This window comes from Monodelphis domestica, chromosome 5, assembly GCF_027887165.1.
Source record: "Monodelphis domestica isolate mMonDom1 chromosome 5, mMonDom1.pri, whole genome shotgun sequence".
Classification (NCBI taxonomy): domain Eukaryota; kingdom Metazoa; phylum Chordata; class Mammalia; order Didelphimorphia; family Didelphidae; genus Monodelphis; species Monodelphis domestica.
This window is the reverse complement of record NC_077231.1, coordinates 249,982,675-250,008,725: the sequence shown is the minus strand read 5'-3', so window position 1 is coordinate 250,008,725 and position 26,051 is coordinate 249,982,675. Positions and strand designations below refer to the sequence as shown.

The window sequence follows — 26,051 nt, the reverse complement described above, 5'->3', positions numbered from 1 at the left end:
AGTGATTGTATTCTTCCATTTAAAAAAGAAATTACCCATACAAGTGTTTCAATTAGGAGTTCTCAGTTATTTAAAAGATAATTATTTTATAGAAGCTAAAGAGCAGAGAAAGTTAACACTTAGATATCAAAAGATGATCAGTATGCCAAATGAAAAAAAATCCAAGTGTACTAAACTAAAGACATTATATAGGATATATAAAACTATTATAAGATCGTTAAAAAATATTGCTAACATTTCCCTTCTGAATCATTATACATAAAATGAGACCTACATTTTACAAGTCAGGCTAAATAAATGCACATACTGTCCTAAATTCTAGTTTCATGAATTTTAGATTATTTTCATGGAACAAACCCTGTTATGATAATGACCAAGAGTTTTAAAAGATCATAGGCATTACACGTTTTCTTTTCTTTAATGGTACTATAGAGAAATAAAATACAGAAATTAAAAGTAAATGGAACGAATATCAAAACTATGAGGGAAATGTGAACAGGATACAAATATAGCTACAAGAAGTACTTTGACTTTGAGAAGGCAGTTAAGTTTTCTTCTATCTTTGCCACATTTTTTTGTTCTGTTGAAAGAGTGATTTTATTGACCATATTTTAAGAAGCCTTAAGAAAATAATCACGTCATCCTATTTTCTTTCTTATTTTTAAACCCTTAACTTTTGTCTTAGAATCAATATTATTTTAAAGGTGCCAAGGCAGAAGAGTGGTAAGGGATAGACAATTGGTGTTAAGTGGCTTGCCCTAAGTCACACAACTTGGAAATGTCTAAGGCTAGCTCTGAGCCAGGTCCTCCCATCTCCAGGCCTGGTTCTTTCTACACTGAGCCAACTAGTTTCCCTCCTTCTTCCCATTTTCAATTAAAAGTATAACCACATGAACTGATGCAAAATGAAATAAGCAGAACCAGGAAAACACCATACACAATAACTGAAACATTTTGATACTGATAGCAATGCAATGATCCAGGACAATCCCAAGAGTCTTACGAGAAAGAATGCTATCTACATCAAAAGAAAGAACTATGGGAGTATAAACACAGAAGGAAAATATGATTTATCACTTGGTTACACGGGTATGTCTTTTTCTCCTGCATACATATCATTACTAGGGGGACACTTCTGTTGCTTCTTATATGCAGAATTTACAGATCAAATTGCAAGAACTTGACAAATCTGGAGCTATAGTACAAGTATGACCTCTAGACTTCTTACTTACTTCCAGCATACTAGAGAAACTCAGCCTGAATGGGAAGGTCCATTTTAAGTACTTTTAACCACTCCAACAGCTATCAAAATTGGAGTAAAGGACTCTTGAATTCATTGCTCACATGTAAAACAGGTACCTTCTATTGACACTGAATGTGTATTCTGTCAATATATTGCATTTACTGCTTATTTATTTTAAGATTTAATTTTGTTTTTAAGTTTACACATTAATCTAATCTAAAGTATTCCATTATACAATGAAACTTTTAGTTACTATGTTTTGGCTATTAGCTATATGTTCTGTTACATCTCCTTCATTTGTAACCTCCTCCAATGACTGGACTAGAGATAATAGTATTGTAAAAGTCCATAGACAAATTGGACAAACTCTTTTCTGAGGCAAAACCATAGGTCCTTATGGATGCTGGGTTTATCACCAGATCCATCAGAACTCAGTTTTGTCATGGGCAACAATTCTAGTTCACAGTAATTAGACAGCTTGCAACACAAAGAGGTCACGTGTTATCTAAGAGGCCTCTTTATCCTTGTGCCTTTGTTAACTGTCACACAGAGGATGATGGATAGACTCCATAAAAATGGTTACAACCTATAGAAGAATTTAATGAGCTGAATATTTCAATTGATTTTAATGGGTCTTCAGAACTGATTTTTAGATATCTAAAAGCACCACTACCTCTGACAGATCATTCACTTACCTTTGACTTGTGTGTGACAAGAGGTAAGGGTCCATTGAGTACATGAGTAAGTACATAGATGACCAAATGAAGTGCAACCACACCATTCCATTTCCCACCTCCACATTTATCTGTGCTAGAGTTATAGCTTAGAAATGCAAATGGATGGGATGTATAAATACATGCCTTTTATGGCTATTACAATCTCATACAGGAAGAGGGAGGATTTCCCATGGGGCTTGGTGACCTCTGGATAGTTCTATATTTGTAAATCTTCAGCTTACTCTACCTTTCCACCTGGATGATGGTTTAGCCTATGTTATTCCATCTGTATCCATGCATGATCACTACATTGGTCAGGTAGACAAGTCTATGGCCAGAAATCTAGATTCTTGGTGGCATCCTAGTCCCAAGAGGTCGAGGCCAAATTCAGTAACATCTTCATAGCAGTACAGAGGTTTTTCTGGCCACTCCTGCCAAATTTTGGAATGATGGCAATGATAGACTCTGTGAGAAATATCTCAGCTGAGGTTGAAAGATTGGCTCAAAGGCTATCTCCAAAACTACTAAGGCCATCTCTTACCTACAGGAAGAAATTGACTCCTTAGCAAAAACTGCTTTACAAAATCAGCTGGCCCTTGACATGTTCACAGTCACATAAGAAGGTACATGTGCCTTTATTAATCAGTCCTATTGTTCTTATGTAAATTGATCTGGAGAAATTGTGACAAATATCCAGAGCTTCAAAGGATTTTAAATGACAATATAACAAGTGGCAAAAGAGACTCATGTGACTCCTAATAATAACTGGTGGAATCTCTTATGACTTTAGGGAACAGGTTTGCTACAGCTGTCATCAAATGGGCTCTTATAATTTTGAAGATTGTGATACTTCTTAAAATGTGCATTTAGCTGTTTATAACAAGCTTTAACCTGGTGAAAAAATTATGTACACTCACATGATGTATAAAGAATTATCATATAGAGTGGTGCCATTGCCCAATATTACTTAAAAAAATCAAAATCCTTTTTATTAGGTGCAGGCTTAATCTAATTCTCATAGGTAAATTTCCTACTATAAAGTACGGATACCACGTACTTGATCCAAGCCACAAAGGGGCAAATGGGATAGATCCAATTTGGAAAAGGTAAATCTCACACTCTTCTACAGCAAATTATCTGTATCACTAGTAAAGAGTTACCAAGTAAAGCAAACCATCATCTCAGGCATTTGAATTTATGTAATAATGTCTGGGGTCACAGTTTAAAAGTATATTTACCTGTATAAACAGTCCATATAGTCTGCCCCCTTGCTATATTCTTCCCAATACCTATGATACATAACCAATACTTGTTCTTCAGACTCCAGAACTCTCTAAAAGGAAAAAAAAGTCACTTTACAAAGAAAATACAATTTTCATATAAATACTATTACTTAGTATTTGAATAGAGTTCACTTCTATATTTGATATTCACAATCACACTGTGAAGTTAAGCAACTATCACTACCTCCATTGTACTGTTAAGAAAACTGATTTCTACAGTTGAAATAACTGGTTCACTGTCTTATGATGAATAAGCAGCAATGTGGGAACCAGAATCACAGGCTTCTGACTCCTAGTGCAGGACTTCTTTTCTCTTTTAATAATATTTTTTTAAATAAGTCACTTTATTATTATAGTCTCTTTTTTTGTAAAATATTTATATTTCACTTAGTTTTTTGAGACTTCTTTATAAGTACTTGAAAAAAACATATAAACTCTGACATGTCTCAAAAATTAGCAAAATGTTTTAAAGAAACTGAATTCAATATTTCCCAAATTATAAATATATCATAAATTGATGTTGTCCTGGGGTGGGATTTTTATTAAGTTTTTTAAAAAGTCAATTTTTTTTATGAATCAATTTGTTATCAATATCTTACCAACTTCTATATATATATATATATATATATATATATATATATATATATATATATATATATATATATATACTTCCTAGAGAGGGAAAATAAATTGAAAATCAAGGTAACAGAAGTATGGAGTAGCAGATAAGAACTAGAATCTCTCTTAACAGAAAATTTCCAAACATTAATGCATACATTTTAATATTTTCACATTTATATATACTTAAAGATTTGATAATAAGTAAATAACAGTAACCTAGCTTTACTAACACCGAGTTAGTTGACTGAACTAAGCCTTTTTCTCTTGAGTTGCCATTTCCTTAATGTTAATTTAAGTAAAAACTAAGGAGTCAGTCAAGGTAACAAAGATTATTACATAATTTTCTAATATTAAATGAGTTCAGTCTTTATTTCAAGACTTTCTACTAAATCATCTGATTTCTAGAACTCAAAATGTTTCATGCTTTCACAATCAACACAATGCCTAGCACATAATGTGTGTTCAATAAATGCTTGCTAATACTAATGAACTCTAATGTTTTTCCTTTTTAAAACGGGATTAACTTTAAAAAAGGGGGGAAAGTCTCTAGTAATATAAAAATATTTACAGCAGCTTTTTGTGGTGGTAAAAAATTGGAAATTGAGGGGATATCCATCAATTGGGAATGGCTGAACAAATTGTGATATATGTTGATGATGAAATACTATTGTGCTATCAGAATTGATAAGCAGAATGATTTCAGAAAAAGTCAGAAAAATCTATATGAATTGATGTAGAGCAAAATAAACAAAACCAAGAGAACATTGTACACATTAATAGCAATACTGTACAATGATCAACTGTGAAAGAGTTAACTCCTCTCAGTAATATCAGATCTGGGACAGTTCTGAAGGCCTTATGACAGAAGCTATCCACTTTCAGAGAAAGAACTGTTGTTACACATTAGTTTATTTACAGTTTTATTTTAGGGTTTTGGTTCTATATGAGTATTCTCTTACAAAAATAAGCAATATGGAATTTGTTTTGCATGATAATACATGTATAGCCCAGATCAAGCTCCTTAACACATCTCTGGGAAGGGGAAGAGAAGAGTGGGAATCAGACAATTTGGATGTTATAAGTTCAAAAAACATATGCTGAAAATTGTTATTACATGTAATTGGGAAAATAAAAATATCTCTGAAATTTTTTAAAAGGGAAAATTTATTGCTTTTAAAATCTTATCATAGTTAACAATGTACTCCTACATATATGGAAAATATCCTTAATTGGAATCTATTTGTAAAGCAACATCACATAACTAACCTTTAGTCATCAAAAAAACCCTATATCTTCTCCTAAATTTCCACATTTCAATTTGTAGTAGCAATAAAATATGCTTGCTTGTCTAAATCTGTTATTGACACAAAATAGTCTTATTTTTCTTCTTTAAATTTCCTGAGTTAGATTAAATAGAAAGTTCATAAATCATTCTGGAATTTCTAAATTTTTACCTAACTTTTAATTAAAACAACCTAAATATCTAGTTAAAGAAATAATCTACAATCTACAAATGGTATTCAAAAGCAAAATGAATTTTCTTACAGATAAAAGGGACTTTAATCATGCTTGTTACCTTCTCATCTACAGTGACCAGGGCTGCTGGCTGCATTCAAATTGTGTTCTCATCAAGGGAACTAACCAGACAGCCAGAAAAAGTTTTAGGTGAGACAAGCAGTAGCTGACTATTTAAGAATCACCAAAAAAAAAAAAATAAAGGTGAGTTAAAATGTGTCAGATAAGAAAAACAAATTTGGTTCACAAATTAAATAAATACTTTATTTAGTCAACCTAATTCAGAGTTAAACAAGAAGAGATTGGTACTACTCTACACTGGCTTTAGTTAAAGTCGTGTTTAGGAAAGAGAAGGATCTCACTGCTGTTTCTCCACAACCAACTGTCAAAGATGTCTTTTTGTTATTTCTTTCAACTCAGAAAGCAACCATAATCAGAAAAAGAACTACGTAAAAGAAATATAAAAGTTCATCATTTTTAAAGGGCAGGATAACAACTACTCACAATTATATAATACTTTAGGATTCACAAAGTGTTTTCCTCACAAAAAATCTATGGGATATTATCATCAATTCACAGGTGAGGAAACTGAGGCTGTTGGAAGTTAAGTGTCTTACCTAGTCATGCACTTGGTAATTGTCAGAATCAGGCAATAACCCCCAAGTTTCCTGATTTCAAATCCTTTGATCTCATCACTGCACCACAATGCTTCTAGAGGATATGGATGCTGAGTACTTTTTTAAATTAAATTTTGTATTACATGGTTCTACTGAAAATACTTTATGCCTTTGCTACTAGTTACTATAATTTTCCATTTTATAAATTGATTTTAGTCTTCAAACAACCTTCTTCCCAGCAATACATCTTGTTTTAAAAATACTTAGCAATTACTATGCATGCAATCTTAATATACTTATACTAACATGCTACTTAATTACCTTGTGCAAATGGCGTACGTGATTTTCCAAAAAAATTTTAGTCTCTGTGTAAAGTCTTTCCCCAAGAGGTTCAGGATAGGCTACACATAAAGCATAGATGTCTCTAAATTTGTTGTCAAGGTTTTTCAATTTTTTCAATATTCATGAGATTCATCTTTTTTTTTTTAAAGGCAATCTTTGACTAAAATTTCATGTGTATAATAAATACAATACATTTTTACATTTAGCTTTTACACTTATAAATGGAAATTTGATACTTTTGCTTCTTAGGATTTATATGCATGATTCTCACTGAAAAATATAAAATACATTAGCCAACCTTATTAAAAGGAAACTATTTTAAGATTCACTCAAGGAAAAGAGATACAAAAAATTAATAAGACAACAGGCCTTACCATAAAAAACCAGTGATACAGTAATGATAAGACATATACAATGATAACTATGCTACAATGCAGAGAGTAATTAGTACCATTAAAGTTCCATTAACAGAGAGCTACAGGAATTCAATGAAAGTAGAACTCATTTCCACCTGGCATGTTGATAGGCTTTCACCTTATCTTTAGATGGTCAAATAACAATCACTGTAAACAAGTAAAATGCAAATATATAACCAGAATCAGTTAGTTTCATTGGAATTATATGCTGATAGTGATCCCTCACCTATTGTGGGAGTTACATTCCAGACACCCCCACAATAAGTGAAAATCCATGAAGTAGCAGGAGAGGAAACAGTCTAATGTTTAAGCTAATCAGCACCCAGGATACAGAGCACAGCACTAGTGAGGGTCACCCATGGGTCCCCAGTTGTTGGTTAAGAGTTAGTTCAACACCACCTGCCCCCACTGCACTGAACTCCACCCCACCCTAGGAACATCATCTGTCTCAAGTCAGCTTAGCTCTGCTTTCCCAAGGGGGACAGAAGGGTAGCCTGAGACTGTGAAGATAGGATGAACTCTCCCCTTGCCTATTTTTAGCTAAACAAATCAAGAACTTAAAGTACCCCCTACTTGACACTAAGTAAGAGAATTCATGAGTCATTTATTAGAGTAAGCTCACACCTCAAAAGGCTACTGCCACCCCACCCCCACCCCCTGGCAGTGCTAGGCAAATTGAAAGATTGTGATTGGTTCCCATAAGATGGGGAAGGGACAGGAAGTGACATGGAAAAGGGACTATAAAAAGTCCTGAACTTCCTGTCCAAGAGACTTCTCCTTTTAACTTCATCTTCTTTGGAGTTCGTCTTTGGACACTGTGTCAGTGAGCTGGGCTGAAGGAGAAGACTCTTTCCCTAGATCCCACATCCGCTTGCTGGGTAAGTAGTTGTCTTCTTTTTCTGGCTTTTGGAGAGATTGATTCCAAAGATTCCTGCCTTGGCTTTGGAGGTGACTGCAATGGTGGAACCCTAGCTGAATACACCACTAGGACTACTGGCTTAAGAGACTATCATGACTCCATGTGGAGATCAGGACTTGAGAGACCTTGCCTGGTGGTGAGCTGGACTTCAAATTATAGGGTATCTAGCTAGGTAATAACAGAATAACAGATATTCTATCAAATATTCAATTCAAGTGACAGAGTACATTATGCTACCCAGCCTGTATGGCTTATTAGGACAATATCTTATAAGTGATCATCAATCATACTAGAGAGGCTCTGAATTTCAGAAATTGATAAATTCAGCACAAAGCATTCTGCAAACATGAAGAAGCTTACAACCTACAAAAAATTCTTCTACTTGAACTATGTCCAAACCATCCTTCATAACAATGACAATCAATGCTGGTAAGCATACATGCCTTTTCTAGGCCTTGCTTGTTGTGAGCAATCAGGGCACCAATAAATGAAATTATCTCTGTGGTTGCATTTATCTAGGAATTTTGTCTGAACTTAACATGTGCAAAAAGGACTTCTTTGTTGGAAAGTTTCCAAGACTATCTTTTGCTTAACCAAATCAATTTGGAAGGGGGAAATAATCAATAGAAAACCAAAGCTAGATATTCTTTCTCTTTTAGTCAAGTGTGATTGCGTGAGTTGCTGCAGGACATCATTTGTTATACTCTTGCATCTTCATTAAACATATCCTCAATACATGTATAGATCACATGTCAACAACATACAAGTCAACAAGCATTTACGAAGTGTTTACTATGTGCTATATACTATACTACACTATAGAAATACAAAGAAAAGCAAAACCAGTCCAGGCCTCCCATGGAACTCATATTCTGAGAGACAAACCATGCAAATAACTAGGTACATACAAATTATGAAAGGTAATATCGAAGGATTAATAGCTATAAAAGCCAAGAAAGGCTTTTTTTTTTTAACAGAAACAAGAATTTTAGCTGAGTTTTTATGAAGTCAGGAAAGTTAAGAGGTGGAAGTGAGAAAATAGAATATGCCTAATATAGGAAACAGTTAGTGAAAAGGCAGGCTAAAGATGAAGTGTCCTGTGCAAGGAACAATAAATACACCAGTGTGGCTAGAATATAATCAACATGGAAAGGACCAAAGTATAATGAGATTGGAAAAAAAGAAGACCAAGTTATGAAGAGCTTTAAATGCCAGGGAACTTTAAATTTAATCCTGAAGGTAACAGGAAGTCACTGGAGTTTATTAAAGGGGAGGCTGATGGTGGTAGGGGGAGTGGTAATAGGTAGTTAGACCAATGCTTAAAAAAAACTAAAACCCTTGGGAGCACAATGAGGAATGGAATAGAATGTGGAGAGACTTGGAACAAGAAGGCCAATTAGATTATGGTACTGTCCAGTTGAGAGGCAGTAGTTGTACTGAGTGGAGAGAGATGTAAAACAGAGGAATTGTAAAGATAGAAATAAGATTTGGAAATGGATAGGATATATGGGATGAGAATGAGTTAAGGAAGACATTGATATTAGAAGACTGGTTGATTGGGAGGATGGTGATATCCTCAAAAGTAATGAAAAAAATCTGATTATGCAAGGCCTAGGAGTAGTTTTGTTATGTATTATGATCTTAACAGAAAATTGTAAAGAGAGGAAGAGAGAAATACGTTAGAGAAGAGATTGTCTTACATACATAATCAGAGTGAGCAGAGTGGCTTCCATTTGAATTTCACTCTCATATAAACTGGTCAAAAGAGGGAAAAATAAAACAAAGGCTTTGTTTTTCTTTTGTTCTCAATTGGGAGGGGAAGGAGAAGGGAGAAAAGGTAGATTAAAAAAAAACTTTAAAAAAAATTTCATTCTACTTTGGACATGCTTAGATAACTACACAATATCCAATTTGAGATGTCCAAAAGTCAAGTGGTAGTGTAGCTCAGGAGACCAAGGATATAGGAATTATCTACACAGAGATGATAATTATATCCATAGAAGTTGATGAGAATGAAAAAAAGCAGACAGACAGGTAGGAAGCAAATCAAAAGAACTGTCATAAAACCTCAGAAAGGAAGAAGAATCCAGAATGAAATGGTGATCAACAATGTCAAATGTTTCAGAGTCAACTAAGATAAGGACTCAGAAAAGAACGTTAAATCTGACCCTTAAGAGATTATAGTTTGGGAGTAGTTTCAGTTAAATAATAAGACTAGAAATCATACCATGCAAAGGTTAGAAAGGAATTAGAGGAAAGAGTGGAAATACTAAGTGTAAACAACTCTCAAGAAATTTGGTCAAAATGTAGAGGGGAGATATAAGACAATAGCTAAAGAAAACAGCAGAATTATATAAGGGTTTGACTAGGGATGACAGGGGAATGGGGGGGGGGGAGAAAACAAAAGTAGAAGGGATGAAAGGTATATCTAGAGAGGTTTGCCTTGGCAAACAAGGTCTTCTTTCCATTCAAGGCAGAAGGTAAGGAGATAATGGGGAAAGATCCTTGAACAAAGTGAGATGAGGAGAGAAGGAACATATCACATTAAATAGCCTCCATTTATGTTCATGGATATATGAGTGAAGGTCTTCACCTATGAGAGGAGAGGAGGAGAGGAAGAGGAGGGGAGAAGAGAAGGATGTTTCATAAGAGGGATGAGATGTGCAGCTACTATGGAAAGTAGGAGAGAACAATTCCAATTAGGGACGAGTACAATGATTGCCTTGTTGCACTGAGGGCCCAAGGGAAATTAGCTAACAAATGTGTAGCAACTCCAGTTTCTTGATTCTCGCTAGCTCAGTTTAGCAACATGTGAAAAGGAGGAAGGGGAATATAAGGAGAGTTATCATGGGTTGGAGTTTGGCAAAATGTGATCAGTGACACTTGTATAATTGAAAATGTTACCCTAAAGGGAAACTACATTTCTGGGGAGCCCACTGACTTCCTATCATCCAGTACTTCCTGTAGACAGGGAATAAATATCCAGAGGGCAGTCCTGCTCCTCCTCTCGTTTGGCTTTCAGCCAGCAGTGATGGTGGTAATGTGGGGATTTTGAAATGGTTAATCAGCCATGGGCACATGGTTTTTATTTTGAATCCTCTTTATTCCTTGATTTCTAATGATCATTTAATAAATCTCTAAAATATAATTTTTTATTGAGATTAAATTTTAATTTTTTACCCATTGTAGGGGACAAGAGATAAAAAAAAGAGTACTGTACATCTGAGCTAGTTCACATAGTGGTTAGATAGGCAAAAAAGTATAGTCAATGTGTAGGACTGGGGCAGGCAAGAGGTAGGTGCTGAGAAAAATTCAATTTGAGAGAATGGAGGTCATGCTAAGCCTAAGTACATAACAAGGCAAAAGACAGAAAGATAATCTCATAAAAATCTTAAAAGAAATGAGAAATTAGTTACATGAGGTAGCTGTTAAAATATATTCCTGATCAGGAATATAATATAGTAGATAGAGGAAGGAAGTAGATAGAGCACCAAGCCTAGAGTAGAGAGGACCTAGGTTCAAATCTGGCCTGAAATATTTCCTAGCTGTGTGACTCTCAGCAAGTAACCCAACCTCGATTACCTAGCCCATACTGCTCTTCTTACTTAGTACTGTTTCTAATATAGAAAGGGCTTAAAAAAAAATAAAAAAAATAGAATACATTCTTGATCATCTTTTTTTCATTCATGCTTTCTCCATTCTGTTGGTATTTTCCCATCCCTGAGATATACCTCAGAAGAATTCTTCAATGTGTTTGACATTTTTCAGCAAGGGTTTTTCCCTCAGTAATTGGTCTGGTCCAGCCAACTTTCTTGACTTGGTCTTCTACACTGCCATTTCTAATTCCTCTACAATCAATGGACACCTACTGTTTCCAGTTCTTTGCTAACAGAAGTGCCACTGTAAATATTATGGTGTATACAGAGTCCATTTTCTCAGTGAGCTGACTGGGATGTATGCCTAGCAGTGGAATCTCTGTATCACTTTGTTACTTTCATCATATAATTCCAAATTGCTTAGCATAAATGTCAGACCAGTTGATACCAAGGTCATCTACAATAAATGACTTTATTTATCACTTTCTTTTTAATTCTATGCAGTCTGGTTTCTGATGTCATCATTCAACCAAAACTAGTCTAAGGTTAACAGTTATCCCCTTCTAAACTATAACTTTAATGCCTTTTCTTAAACCTCATCCCTGATTTTTCTGCAGCTTCTGACACTGTCCATTGGCCTCTTCTTGCTACTCTCTTCTTTTTTCATGATACTGCTCTCTCTTGGTACTCTTCCTTCCTCTCTGGTTTCTCCTTCCTGGTCTCCTTTAGTGGATATTCATCCACAGCTAACCTACTAATCATAGATATCTCCTACTGTTTTGAGTTTGGTCCTTTTCTCCCTCTAAACTACATCTCTATGATAATGATTCCCAAATCTACTTATCCAGCACTACTTTCTCTGCTAACCTCCACTTTTGCATCTGCAATATGCGTTTTGGACATCTTGAATGGGATGTCTCACAGGCATCTTCAATTCAATATGTCCGAAACTGAATTCATGTATCTTCCTCCTACCTCCAGACCCTGGCTCTTCTTAATTTTTCTATTTAATGTTACTTGTACCAATAAGCTTGTAAGCTCATAACCTATGTACTCTCATTTTCCCCACTACTCTCCAATATCAATCTATTCTAAAGTCCAGTAAATTTAACCTTCATAATATCTTGTATGTGTTCTATTCTCTCCCTGCCACCACCTGAGAAGAAGAAACTGCTACCTTCCTCCAGCCCTACCACAATACCTCACAGTTTGGTCTCCCAGTCTCATGTCTCTCCTCTACACCAGACCATTCTCCACTCAACAGTCCAACTGATCTTCCTAAAATACACATTTGACTATTTCATTCCTCTAGTAGTAGCCCATCACCTCCAGAATCAAACATAAACACTTTTAGTTGGTTTTCAAAGCCTTTCATAACCTAGACACTTCATACATATTGAGATTTCTTATAGCTTACTCCCCTGAGATATCATTTGTGATGTGACATTTGCATCTTTGCTGTCACTCTCACATGATATGACATCTCCCAAATCTTCATTTTCACTGACTGTCCTTTATGCCTGGAATTCTCTTCCTCCTTACTTCCCTGGCTTTTTCATTAGTTCACTCATACTGCTTCTAATTCTAAATACTATGTTAGTGAAACTTGGGGATAGTCATTCCGAAAGCAAATTGAAATGAAGGCAGAATACTACGTAGAAAAAATAGCAATAGTTAGAAGCAATCTAACAAAACACCTAAATAATATTTATCTTCTAACTTGCCTTAGACAAATAGGAACTTTACACTCAATGTAATGAATATAAAAAGTAAACCCCTAGTCATTCAGGGGTTGGAGGATGGGCCATTGGATCCAGATTGTTATGAAAGTTCTACATGCTATTAAATTATCATGATTACTTACAACAACCATTGTGTATCCTGTACTTATCTATGGATATATTATATCAACCCAAATGGAATGGTATCCTTAAGGACAGGGACTATCTCATTTTTTATTTGTATCCCTAATACCTACAAAACATGCTGAAACATAATAGTTATTGAATAACAAATACAAACACTGCTCATTTCAATAATTATAGAGTATATAAGTCATGTAACCTGAAATGACAAAAGACATTTGATTCAAAGAAAGCCATGAAGCTTTTTAATTCAAGTTGGTTCATGCTTTGAATAGAGCAACATCTAATTCCCACTACTCTCTCCTACAAAAACGCAAAATCAAAATTCACAGTATCTCAGATTTATCCAATTGTTTTCAGTACCTCAATTCTTATCAAATTGGATAAATATCTATTAAATAAAATATCCTCAGATATCTACCCTTCTAAGACTACCTGAATCCATGAAGACTGCAACCATTCTATAATTTAGCATGTGGTCTTCAATTAGGCATTTATCAACAAATGTTGAATAAGGGCTTAATATGATGGGCACGGGCTCTAAGAAAAAGAGAAATGATTCTTGCCCTTAGGGAAAAACAACTTTTATAGAGAAATAAATATAATACATATACAAAGGGGATACATAATAATTTCTGTAGCATGTGTATGTGGGTGTGGGGCTTCCTCCAGGTGTTGTCCCTTCAGTTAAGTTTTGAAGGAAGCCAGAAATCTTTAGAGGTCAGAGTAGAGAGCCAGAGTATTCCAAGAGAAGATGGTATGTGTGAAGACACAGCAATAGGAGATTAAATGTCATTCAAAAGAAGAACAAATGGATTAATGTGATGGAAGGAAAGTAGAGCCCCAGAGCGTAAGCTAGGAGCCTGCAAAGGTCTGCTCTGTAGCCAGAATCACATAGGACTTTAAAGGCCCCTGCTAATAAAAGGCATTTGAGAAGTGGGGAAGAGTTGCTGAATCTTCCTGAACAAATGAAGAACCATGTTCAGATCTCAAATTGTGGCTGACCCTGCTGTGTGGTAAGGCTCATATTAACCTACAAACCCACCACAAGACCCAAAGCTTTTCTTTTTATTGTTCTTCCTTCTTAAAAAAAAAAAACTTTCTACTCATGATTTAAAACCTTTTCTTAAGAGAATATATCAAAGTTTGTACTCTGCTGACAGTCTTTAAAAAAGGAGGTTCAAGGCCACTCTGTGAATCAGCCCCTGGATTACAGAGGGGTTTGGGATGTTAACTTGTAGACGATAAAAGATGAAGCCATTCTCTTAGAAGTCTTGGCTAATGGGGTAAGAAACGAACAAATGCAGGACAGTATGTGTGTTTAAGTGTCCTTCCTCACTGAAGAGTCTAGTAGTATTCCTGATGGCTCCACCTCTTTCTTTTTTCCCCATTATACTTTGGTCTCACTGCAGCCTCTTCTCCTTGACAACTTCTCTTCTCTAAACAATGCTTTATCTTCCTTCTCCTCCTACCCTTCTAAAGGCTTTAGCCAGATCACACCCTCTATGTAATTTCCCTCCTAGTTTTAATTATCTCCATTCTGATGATTCTCAGATCTATTTATAAAAACCTAAAGGTTTTCCTAACCTCTAGATTTAGATCTCAGTTTAGATGTCTTCTAAACCCCTTAACTCAATATGTCTAAAACTGAACCCATCTTTCCTTTCAAATACCTTCTCTTTCTGAATTTCTTTTATTATTATTGAAGATAATCCCAGGCTCACAATGTATATTCCATCCTTGATTTTTCCCTCTTTCTCTCTCTCAATGCTCCATTGCCAATCTGTTACTAAGTTCTGTAAATTTTACTTTTAAAATACCTCTCAAAGAGACCTTCTCTCCTCCTATATGTTCACCTAAGTGCCAGTAGTCCTCATCACTTCATGAACAAATTACTACAATAACTTCTAGTTGGTCTTCCTGCCTTAAGTCTCGCTCCACTTCAGCCACTATACAGTTGTCAAATTAATCTTCCTAATGTATAGCTATAAACATGTCTCTCTTTTACTTAATAAACTCCAGTGGCCCCCTAATCCCTTCTAGCATTCAAAAATCTTTTATAATCTAGCCCCCTCCTACCTTTCCAGTCTTCTTACGTCTTATTCTCTACAAAGTACTCTATGATTCAGCATTTAACTCCATCTCCAGCCTTTGGGCATTTTTACATTTGTCCTATTCCTGTTATTTCTCCATGCTTACAATGTTCTTCCTCCTCATCTCTGCCTCCTGGCTTCTGTGGTTTCTTCAAGTCCAAGATAAAACCTCACCTTCCATAGAAAGCCTTTTCTGATTTGCTTAATGATTATCTTCTCTTTATTGATGATCTCCAATTTATCCTACATGTCTCTTGTTTTTTTTTTTAGTAACTCTGCATGTTGTCTTGTCCATTAGACTAGGAACTCCTTAAAAACAGGGACTCTCTTTTGCTTTCCTTTGTATCCCCAGGGCATAGCATAGTGTCAATGTCCAGTCCATAGGAGACGCTTCATAAAAACTTACTCTCTTCTTTTCCTTAGTTACAATAAAACAAAATAACAAGTTCTTAGCTCCTAAAGTAGCTGGAAAGAAAAGCAATAAAAGCATTATTATGGTTGGTCCCAGAAGAATCACACTAGAAATAACCTAGGTTGAATCACTAAACAGTATTTTTACTTTACAGAGAATTTCATCACATCTCAGTTATAATACATCAAAATCATTTGCTGTCACAATTTAGAAAGTCAAAAAGATATGTCTCTTTTCTTTGCTTTTCTTTCATTCTATTCACCTCTTTTGATTCCTCTTTTTCCCCCTTTGCCATTCTTCTATTATTTTCTTTTGTATAATTTTAGTCAAGTAGTTCTCTTTCAAAAAGCCTACTCCAGCTTTCCCAGATACAATCCCACCTAACTCCTCAAACAAATTTTGTCCCAAGAGACAAGAATGTATTGGGAGGAGGAAAGAGACATCCAGCTGTGTTACAGAATTAAAGGAGATGAGAAAAAAAAAATCTCATAGAACAGTACAGAGTCTATTTCCACAACAGTCTGAGCTCCTCAAGGACAGGGTCTGTATCTGTCTTCTGTCTCTAAAATAGTGACTGCTACAATAAATGTTGAATTATAAACATAATATTAATAAGTGTTTCCCTTTTTGTCTTAATTAAGCTTTCAAATAAAGAATAAAGTTCTGACTCAGATTCAGTAAAACCTGAGTGTAAATCCATCTCAGATACATATGAACTACATGACACTGGGCTGTCAACCAACCTCTCAGAATCTTAAGTTTATCATTTATAAAATAAGAATAACCATAACACCAACTTCACAAGGGAGAAAAACAAATGAAATAATGTGTATAAAGTACATTGAAAACCTTAAAATACTATTTAGATGAGTTATTATTATCATTAAGTGTTTTATAGTAATTATTATACCAGATTCTCAAAACAACACTCTTGTTAGGAATCACTGACTTCATTTCATAAAGAGAGAAAAATGGGTTAGATTGGTAAAATGGCTTCCCATCCAAAAATAGTAAAACCAAGTCTTCTGATATTATGTCTAATTTACTTTCCACTCTACTTAAATCTGTATTTTCATAGATCTCAAATGAAACAATCAGAGAATTTCATTTAGAAGGTACTTGAAAGGCCATCTAATCTAATTCATATCTAAGATAGAATCGCCTATATAATGTTCCTAAAAAATAGACATTTTGCCTTTACTGAAAGTCTCAAATACAGGTAAACCCACTACTTCCCAAGAAACCCATTCTACTCTGAATGGCTCTGTTATTAGATTTCTCCTTATATTAGATACAAATTTGCCTTTTTTGCAATTTCCAATTCTTGATATTTGTTCTGGCATCTGGAATCAAGAACAGATCTAATCCCCTTCAAAAACACTTTATATACTTTAAAACAGCTACCATATCCTCCCCTAGTCTTCTTTTCTCTAGTTTAAGTGCCTTTAACCAAATCTTTTAAGTTATAATCTTAAAGCCCTTCAATATACTAGTTACCTTCTTCTAAACATTCTCTAGTGCATCTTCCCAAAGTATGGTGCTCAGGACTGTTCAGACTATTTTAGAACTGGCAGTTGTCTGCATATTTTTTTAAAAACCCTTTCCTTCTGTTGTAGATTCACTACTGTATATTGGTTACAAAGCAGATGAAGAGTAAGGGCAAGGCAACAGAGGTTAAGTGACTTGCCCAGGGTTACACAGATAGGAAATGTCTGAGGCCACATTTGAACCCAGGACCTCCGGCCTATTGGCGTGGCTCTCAATTCACTGAGCCACCTGACTGCCCCCTTCCACATATCTTAACAACCTAAGATTTCACAAGTGTTTTTTAGGCTGCCACAAAATATAGTTGATTCTCTGGGTATACTCAAATCCTTTTTAAATGTACAGTGATGTAACTATATCTCCACAAACTTATACCTTTACAGTTCATATTTTTTTAACTTCAAGCTTACTTATCCATATTAAATTTCATTTTTTAAAGATGGGCTCAATGTTCTATCAAGATCTTTTTGGATCCATATTTTGTTATCCAGTACATTAGTTATCTCTCTTATCTTTATATCATCTGTAAATCTGAGAGTCATGACATTTATGTCTTTAACCAAATAGTTCATCAAAATATTAACTAGTACCAGATCAAGAATAGACCCCTGGGTTCCTCAACTAAACAGGAACTTCCCAAGGTGACATAAAATTACTAATGACTATTCTTTTAAGCTGGCCATCCAATCATTCATAATATACCTAAATGTACCATCTACCTTCGTGGTCGCCAAAACTGTAATGGGGAAATTTAGGCCTCTGTGAGAGGGTTATAATATTGTAAAGGCTAAAATGTGGCTACAGGATTTATGTAATATTGAACAATGGCCGCCAAGGAATTTACTTATGAAATTCCTAAAATGAACACTCAAGTCAGAATGGAGTTTATGGAGGTTTAATCACAACGGGAGTAGGGAAAAGGAGAGGGAGAGAAGGAGAGAAGAGAAAAGGGAAAAGGGGCTACTCAACCTCTGACCAAGGCAGAGGGAGTTTAGGCCTAAAGGCCCAGGTGGAAAGAATCAGTCCTTAACTCACGTGACCGATCTGAAGGAAAGCTGTCTGCGGGCGTCCTCTCTCTCCAAGCTCCTAACACCAACTCCCTCTCTCTCTCTCCACAGGAAGTTCCGCGAATTCCAGAGGCTGTTCCCTACCTCACTTCCTGTGTCTCACAAATCCAATGGTTGGCTCTAGCTTGGCTTAGGACAGCCCAGGTGGGCAGTTAGTTATTTCTGATTTGTCATTGACTAGCACATGCCCGTGTAGTGTGGGTGTGCACCATTTTTGGGTGCTAGACCAAGATGGAGACTTTTAAAATTCACACATCATCTGTTACACATTGGTTTATCTTGTCTAACAGAACAGAATAATAGACTATAAAATATTTTGCTAAAATCTTCATAAATGAAAATATTCTCCTAAATTTTTAGTCAATCTTTTTTTTAAAAGAAGCTAAAACTGCTTTGAATAAAATATAAATTACAAATATTACTACATTTTAATATATATTTAAAACTTTTCTCATTCTTTGGAATAATGAGAAAAGGCTACTGAGAAAAGGAAATATATTTCAGGATAGGCACTATTCAGTCCTATTGTGGTTAAATTTGCTCACCAATAGAGCAAACAATCCCTAAATTGACATCTATTTGAAAATTCTGAGAGGATGTAAAATAACCCAATAATTTCTAACAATGGTAATGAAACAGGCTGAGTTTCCATGAAACATTCTTCAGACATCACCTCCAACTGCTTCATCAACCTGACTACCCACCAAAAAAATCTGGAATGATGAACCATGAACTCTGCTAATGCTCCTGGATGAGGGATGTCAATCTATAACCCTAGGCCTCACTCACCACAAATGATAACATACAAAAACACACACACACATATTATATAACATAACTTTCCAGACTAAAATAGCACTTCCAAACCACCATTCTCCCATTAGAATGATAGCTTCTCAAGGAAAGGAGAGGTCTTTTTCACTTGTACATCCAGTATTTAGCAAAGTATCTGACACACAGTAAGTAGTCAATATTTTGAATATTTCTTCATTTATTCATTCATCTAAATAAGTATACTAAATAATACAAGTATACTAAATATACATATATATTAGTATACTAAATAAATATACTAAAAGGCATTTATAAAATTAAACATAAAGAAACCTTATTTCCTTTACATAGCAAATATACTTGAATTTTTTTTAAAAATTAGAAACTGTTCCAATGTATATGCATGCTTTATATTTTGAATGAACAAAATCAATCTTCTAATTAAAGGATACGAAAAACGATCATTCCAAGTTGCTCTTTCAACGTAATCCAACATGACAACAGCTTTGATTGTCGTTAAGAGTTTGTTCCATGTTTCATCGAAATCCACTACTCTTGGTTTCAGGGACATTGTGGGAGTTTAGTGTTGAAATCTGTTAAAAGAATAAATAATAATGTTAAGATCAACCTTAGTTTTGGGGATTTTTTTTAATGAGATGTAGGATGAATATGTAGAAAGAACATAAAAAAAAACTTTGAAGATTGATAAAGCATTCTTTTCAAATCACACAAATAAATATCAAATATTCTTCATTGATAAAATGATCACAAGACTAAAATTCCTACACTTTTAACCAGAAATCCAATCCAAAACATGGTTATAAAAAGTAAATAAACTGATTTTCAGTCAAAAAGCACCATCTTTCTTTATGTGCTCATTAGTTTTTAAGCTGGAATGATCACTTGACAGAAGACTCAACGTTCACTCATTCCAAATAATTAATTAACAACAATGAAGCATACTTCAGGTACCAAATGAAGGGATCCTTATAGATTTTCCTCATTTCCACAGGAATAGGAGAGGGGTGACTAGACTTATGAAAAATAAATAGGACCTATGGGGGTTGTAATCTCAAGCACAAAGACCCTAAAACCTAACTCAGATTCTGGCTATGCTATACTTCATTTCTCTTGGTTCATGTCCTTGTCTATATTACATTAGGACAGACTCTACCGTAAGGTTCATTAAAGCTTTAAATCTATGATCATCTCTAAAAATGTGATGTGTATATTTTCAGTTCAAATATTTAGGCCACATTTCAAAGGATATTTAAAATTTGGGAGATATTTAATTTAATACTCAGGAGAAGTTATAAATTGGTGAAAAAATTAAATGCTCATAATTTACGTAATCATACATTTTGATTAAATATTGGTTCACATTGATAGGCTGGCAAATAAGAAACATGAATCTTTGAATTTTGATATGAATTACTTCTATTTGCATTTTAATTAACTGTCAGAACTAAACAAAACCATCCTACTAGAAAACCAAAACAACTTTTTTCTATTTACTCTGCAATATTGTTAAAAAATAGCCACTGAAATTCATTTTTAGATGCTTATACTCTAAAGTTTGTTTCTTTTCTATTCAAAATGATTAATTTGATCTATGATGAACAATAATGCTGATTATTTTTATCTATGACAACCTCAATTAACTGGCACTTGTTATTTTTTACAAAAAAATAACTAGTTTACAAAAAAATAAACTGCCTAGACTAACAGAGGAAGAAATAAATTACCTAAACAACCCCATATCAGAAAAAGAAATTGAACAAGTCATCAAAAAAATTGCCTAAGAAAAAATCCCCAGGTCCAGATGGATTCACAAATTAATTCTATCAAACATTCAAAGAACAACTAATCCCAATATTATACAAACTATTTGATAGAATAAGCCAAGAAGAAGTTCTACCAAATTCATTTTATGACACAAATATGGACTGATCCCAAAGCCTGGCAGGTCAAAAACAGAGAAAGAATACTATAGACCAATCTCCTTAATGAATATAGATGCAAAAATCTTAAATAGGATATTAGCAAAAAGGCTCCAGCAAGTCATCACAAGGGTTATTCACTATGATCAGGTAGGATTCATACCAGGAATGCAAGGATGGTTCAATATTAGGAAAACCATCCACATAACTGACCATATTAACAAGCAAACTGACAAAAATCACATGATTATCTCAATAGATGCAGAAAAAGCCTTTGATAAAATACAACACCCATTCCTATTGAAAACACTAGAAAGTATAGGAATAGAAGGGCCTTTCCTAAAAATAATAAACAGTATATATCTAAAACCATCAGCAAACATCATCTGCAATGGGGATAAACTAGAAGCCTTTCCAGTAAGATCAGGAGTGAAACAAGGATGCCCATTATCACCTCTATTATTTAACATTGTTCTAGAAACACTAGCAGTAGCAATTAGAGAAGAAAAAGAAATTGAAGGTATTAAAATTGGCAATGAGGAGACCAAGCTATCACTCTTTGTGGATGATATGATGGTCTACTTAAAGAATCCTAGAGAATCAACTAAAAACCTAGTTGAAATACTCAACAATTTTAGCAAAGTTGCAGGATACAAAATAAACCCGCATAAGTCATCAGCATTTCTATATATCTCCAACCCATTTCAGCAACAAGAATAGAAATTCCATTTAAAATCAACCTAGACAATATAAAATACTTAGGAATCTATCTGCTATGACAAACACAGGAACTATATGAACACAACTACAAAACATTCTTCACACAATTAAAACTAGATCTAATCAATTGTTAAAACATTGATTGCTCATGGGTGGGCCGAGCTAACATAATAAAAATGACAATCCTACCCAATTAATTTACTTATTTAGTGCCATACCCATTGAACTACGAAAAAACTTTTTTACAATATAACAAATTTCATTTGGAAGAACAAAAGATCAAGGATATCCAGGGAAATCATGAAAAAAAAATGCAAAGGAAGGAGGACTTATAGTCCTAGAGCTCAAACTATACTATAAAGCAGTGGTCATCAAAACAATTTGGTACTGGCTAAGAGACAGAAAGGAGGATCAGTGCAACAGACTTGGGGTAAGTAATCTCAGCAAGACAGTCTATGATAAGCCCAAAGATCCGAGTTTGGGGGACCAAAACCCACTATTTGATAAAAACTGCTGGGAAAATTGGAAGACAGTATGGGAGAGATTAAGTTTGGATCAACATCTCATACCCTACACCAAGATAAACTCAAAATGGGTGAATGACCTGAATCCAAAGAAGGAAACTATAAGCAAATTAGGTGAACACAGAATATTATACTTGTCAGATCTTTGGGAAAGGAAAGACTTTAAAACTAAGCAAGAGCTAGAAAAAAAAAATCACAAAATGTAAAATCAATAATTTTGATTACATCAAAACTACAAACAAAACTAATGCATCCAAAATTAGAAGGGAAGCAACAAATTGAGAAACAATCTTCATTATATAAACCTCTGACAAAGGTCTAATTACTCAAATTTATAAAGACCTAAACCAATTGTACAAAAAATCAAGCCATTCTCCAATTGATAAATGGGCAAGGGATATGAATAGTAATTTTCAGTTAAAGAAATCAAAACTATTAATAAACACATGAAAAAGTGTTCTAAATCTCTTATAATCAGAGAAATGCAAATCAAAACAACTCTGAGGTATCACCTCACACCTAGCAGATTGGCTAATATGACAGCAAAGGAAAGTATGAATGCTGGAGGGGATGTGACAAAGAAAGGACATTAATGCATTGCTGGTGGAGTTGTGAATTGATCCAACCATTCTGGAGGGCAATTTGGAACTATGCCTAACGGGCGATAGAAGACTGTCTGCCCTTTGATCCAGCCACAGCACTGCTGGGTTTGTACCCCAAAGAGATAATAAGGAAAAAGACATGTGCAAAAATATTCATAGCTGCACTCTTTGTGGTGGCAAAAAATTGGAAAAAGAGGGGCTGCCCTTCAATTGGGCAATGACTGAACAAATTGTGGTATATGTTGGTGGTGGTATACTATTGTGCTCAAAGGAATAATAAAGTGGAGGAATTCCATGGGAATTGGAACAACCTTCAGGAATTGATGCAGAGCGAAAGGAGCAGAACCAGGAAAACATTGTACACATAGACTAATACACTGTGGTACAATCAAATGTAATAGACTTCTCCATTAGTGGCAATGCAGTGACCCTGAACAACTTGGGAGAATCTATGAGAAAAACTAATATCCACAATCAGAGGAAACACTGTAGGAATAGAAACATAGAAGAAAAACAACTGCTTGAATACATGGATCGAGGAGGATTTGACTGGGGATATAGACTCTAAATGATCACCATAATGCAAACATGATCATTGAAATAGGTTCTGATCAAGGACACAAGTAATACCCAATGAAATTGCGTGTTGGCTGTGGGAATGGTGGGTGGAAGGGAGGGAAGGAAATAATGTGATTACTGTAACCAAGGAATAATGTTCTAAAATTACTAAATAAACTAATTCAAATGGGAAAAAAATAAAATAAAATAAAATAGACAATTTTAAGGACATAAATTAACAAAGACTGAAATTAGCAGATCTAGAACAATTTATATAATAACACTTGAAAAAAAAAACTTTCAGGGCTATAAGAACTGGGATGAACACAGTGACCATTCACAATTCCAAAAGACTGAAGAAACATGTTATCCATAACATAAATATGGGAGAATTTTACATGTATGTGTACATAACACATATACATATATACAGTCATTAAGGAAAAATTTTTTTGCTCAACTATCCATATTTTTAAAAGACATGTAGGCTTTTTCTTCTTTTTGGTTTCCCCCCAGTGATGCGGGAGATGGAAGAGAAAATACCTATCAATAAAAAGAAAAAAAGAGATGGAAAAGTGCTACAGAATTGAAATGTTCCATGAACTTCTGGATGAAATCACTTTATTATTAGTTCTACTTAATTGTTTCACATTGTTACAATAAATATTTCATTATGTAAAAGTAATCTATTAATATATATAATGTAAAAATGAAACATAGCAATAAAACTTCATAAAATTCTTTCTAAGAGGTCTATGCAACATGCTAGAGGTCCATTTCTACATTGGTTCACAACATAGGCTACCAAAGGAGCACAGAGACTGTATGTCTGTTATCCCTCAATCTAGGTACATGATCAGCCTACTTTTTCATGGTCTCATTCACCCTTACTCTTCAGAGCCTTCTCCCTTCCAACTTCACCAATGATCTCTTAATTAACAAAACCAACGGCCTTTTTTAAGTCCTAATTTTCTTTAACCTTTATATACTTAACTGTTGAGTATTTCCTCCTATTTTCTTGGTTCTCTTTTCCGGTATCTATTTTTTCCTTCAAACTGTCTATCTGTTCCAAGTCTCCCTGACCATTTCTTCACTTTTTTTTTTAACCCTTACCTTCTCTCTTAGAATCAGTACTAAGTAAGGTTCCAAGGCAGAAAAGTGGTAAGGGTTAGGCAATGGAGGTTAAAAGTGCCCAGGGCCACACAGCTAGTTTATCTATGGCTATATTTGAACCCAGGAACTCCTGTCTTTAGGTCTGACTTTCAATCCACTAAGCCATCTAACTGCCCTCTTTCCATCATTTTCTACCTCTAATCTTTTGCCAAATTGTATCTTTATGTTCTCTCTTCTTCGTATTCTTGGGTTCAAAGATCACTGCAGATGGCAATAGTAACAATTAAATTAAAAGATATTTGCTCTGTCAAAGGAAAGCTCTGATAAGTCTGGGTGATACACTAAAAAAAAAGTCCATACAGTCAAAGCTATGGGTTTTCTACTAGCAATGTATGGTTGAAAGAGAATGGAATAAAGAGAAAGCTGAGCACCAAAGAATCTATACTTTCAAACTGTGGTGCTGGAGATGATTTTTGAGAGATCCTTGGACAGCAAGGAGATCAATTCAGTCAATACCTGAATTTAGATAGAGTTCCAGAGATGGTGTAAAATAGAAGAGCTTGGTGTGGTCCATGGGGTCACAGTTAGGTACTATTGAATGACTGAACAACAACTTCTTTCCCTTCTCCTTCAAATATCTGTCTCTTCCTCTTTCTCAAATGAACACCACTCAAATGAACATTTCTGGCGTAAACTATTATAATGGAGAAATAAATATAAACCCTATACATGAGGTTTTTTCCCCTAAAGATGCATAATTTTTGGTAGATTGGCAAGTTTAACATGAATCAGTGGTGTGATGCAGAAGTGAAAAAAACTAACAATTAGGCAGGACTGAAAAACTTAGTGGCCAGAATGATTTCATATTCTCTGTCCTAGTCATTCTAGATCTGAGGTGTATTCACTTCAAGGCACATTTTAAGGACAGAGACATAAGCTGGAGCATGTCAAAATACTATTAACATTGGTTGTGTTTTGGTAGAGGGACTAAAAACATGTCATACAAGTTTCAGCTAAAGGAAACGAGGGAGGTTTAGCATAGGGAAGATTTGAATGGGACACAAACCAAAGAGATGCATATAGTCAAATGTAATAAAGACAAGAAAGAAATTCAACGAAGTGCTTGAAAATATATGAAGGGTGAGTGAGACTTTTACTTGGCTGAAATGCAACCAGTAGTAAGGGTAGAAGTTTTAGAAAAGCTAAAAAAAATTTCCCAATTAGAGCTCTCTGAAAGTGGCGAGTCTCTGGATGAAGTGTGTTATGACACAATGGAGGATTCCAGAAACAGTTGTGGGACAACTTAATATGCAGCAGAGATGGTTTGGACTAGAAGACCTAGATGGTCCCTTCCAACTCAGATTCTATGAATAACTGATTTCTTTGCCTTTAGTCTCCTTACTTTCCAATACCATCTTTTATTAAACTGCTTAAAAAAGTCTCACAGGTGTGACCATATCACTTGTCTGTTTAAAACCTGTAGTGCCTCTATACTGCCTAAAATTTAAAAACATAAAGTCTCCTTAGTCAGGCATCTACAGTAGCTAGATGGCACACTAAATTTAAATTG

At 34.7% G+C, this 26,051-nt stretch overlaps 1 protein-coding gene across 4 annotated transcripts in view; it reads right to left on the bottom strand.

The window, feature by feature from the left end:
- The window catches only part of CUL2 (cullin 2), a 122,361-nt gene that overhangs the window by 84,237 nt on the left and 12,073 nt on the right, over positions 1-26,051 (bottom strand). For 3 of the 4 annotated variants that reach the window (XM_007504739.3, XM_001366362.4, XM_056800035.1), the window contains exons 2-4: positions 19,477-19,617; positions 6,317-6,419; positions 3,198-3,292 (exon numbers count right to left, since the gene is read on the bottom strand). In XM_007504739.3, the coding sequence (XP_007504801.1) occupies positions 3,198-3,292; positions 6,317-6,419; positions 19,477-19,595 (317 nt within the window). In that variant the 5' untranslated portion in view covers positions 19,596-19,617. Of the gene's footprint in view, positions 1-3,197; positions 3,293-5,439; positions 5,501-6,316; positions 6,420-19,476; positions 19,618-26,051 lie in introns of those variants that run through there. The other variant, XM_007504740.2, reaches the window with a different exon arrangement.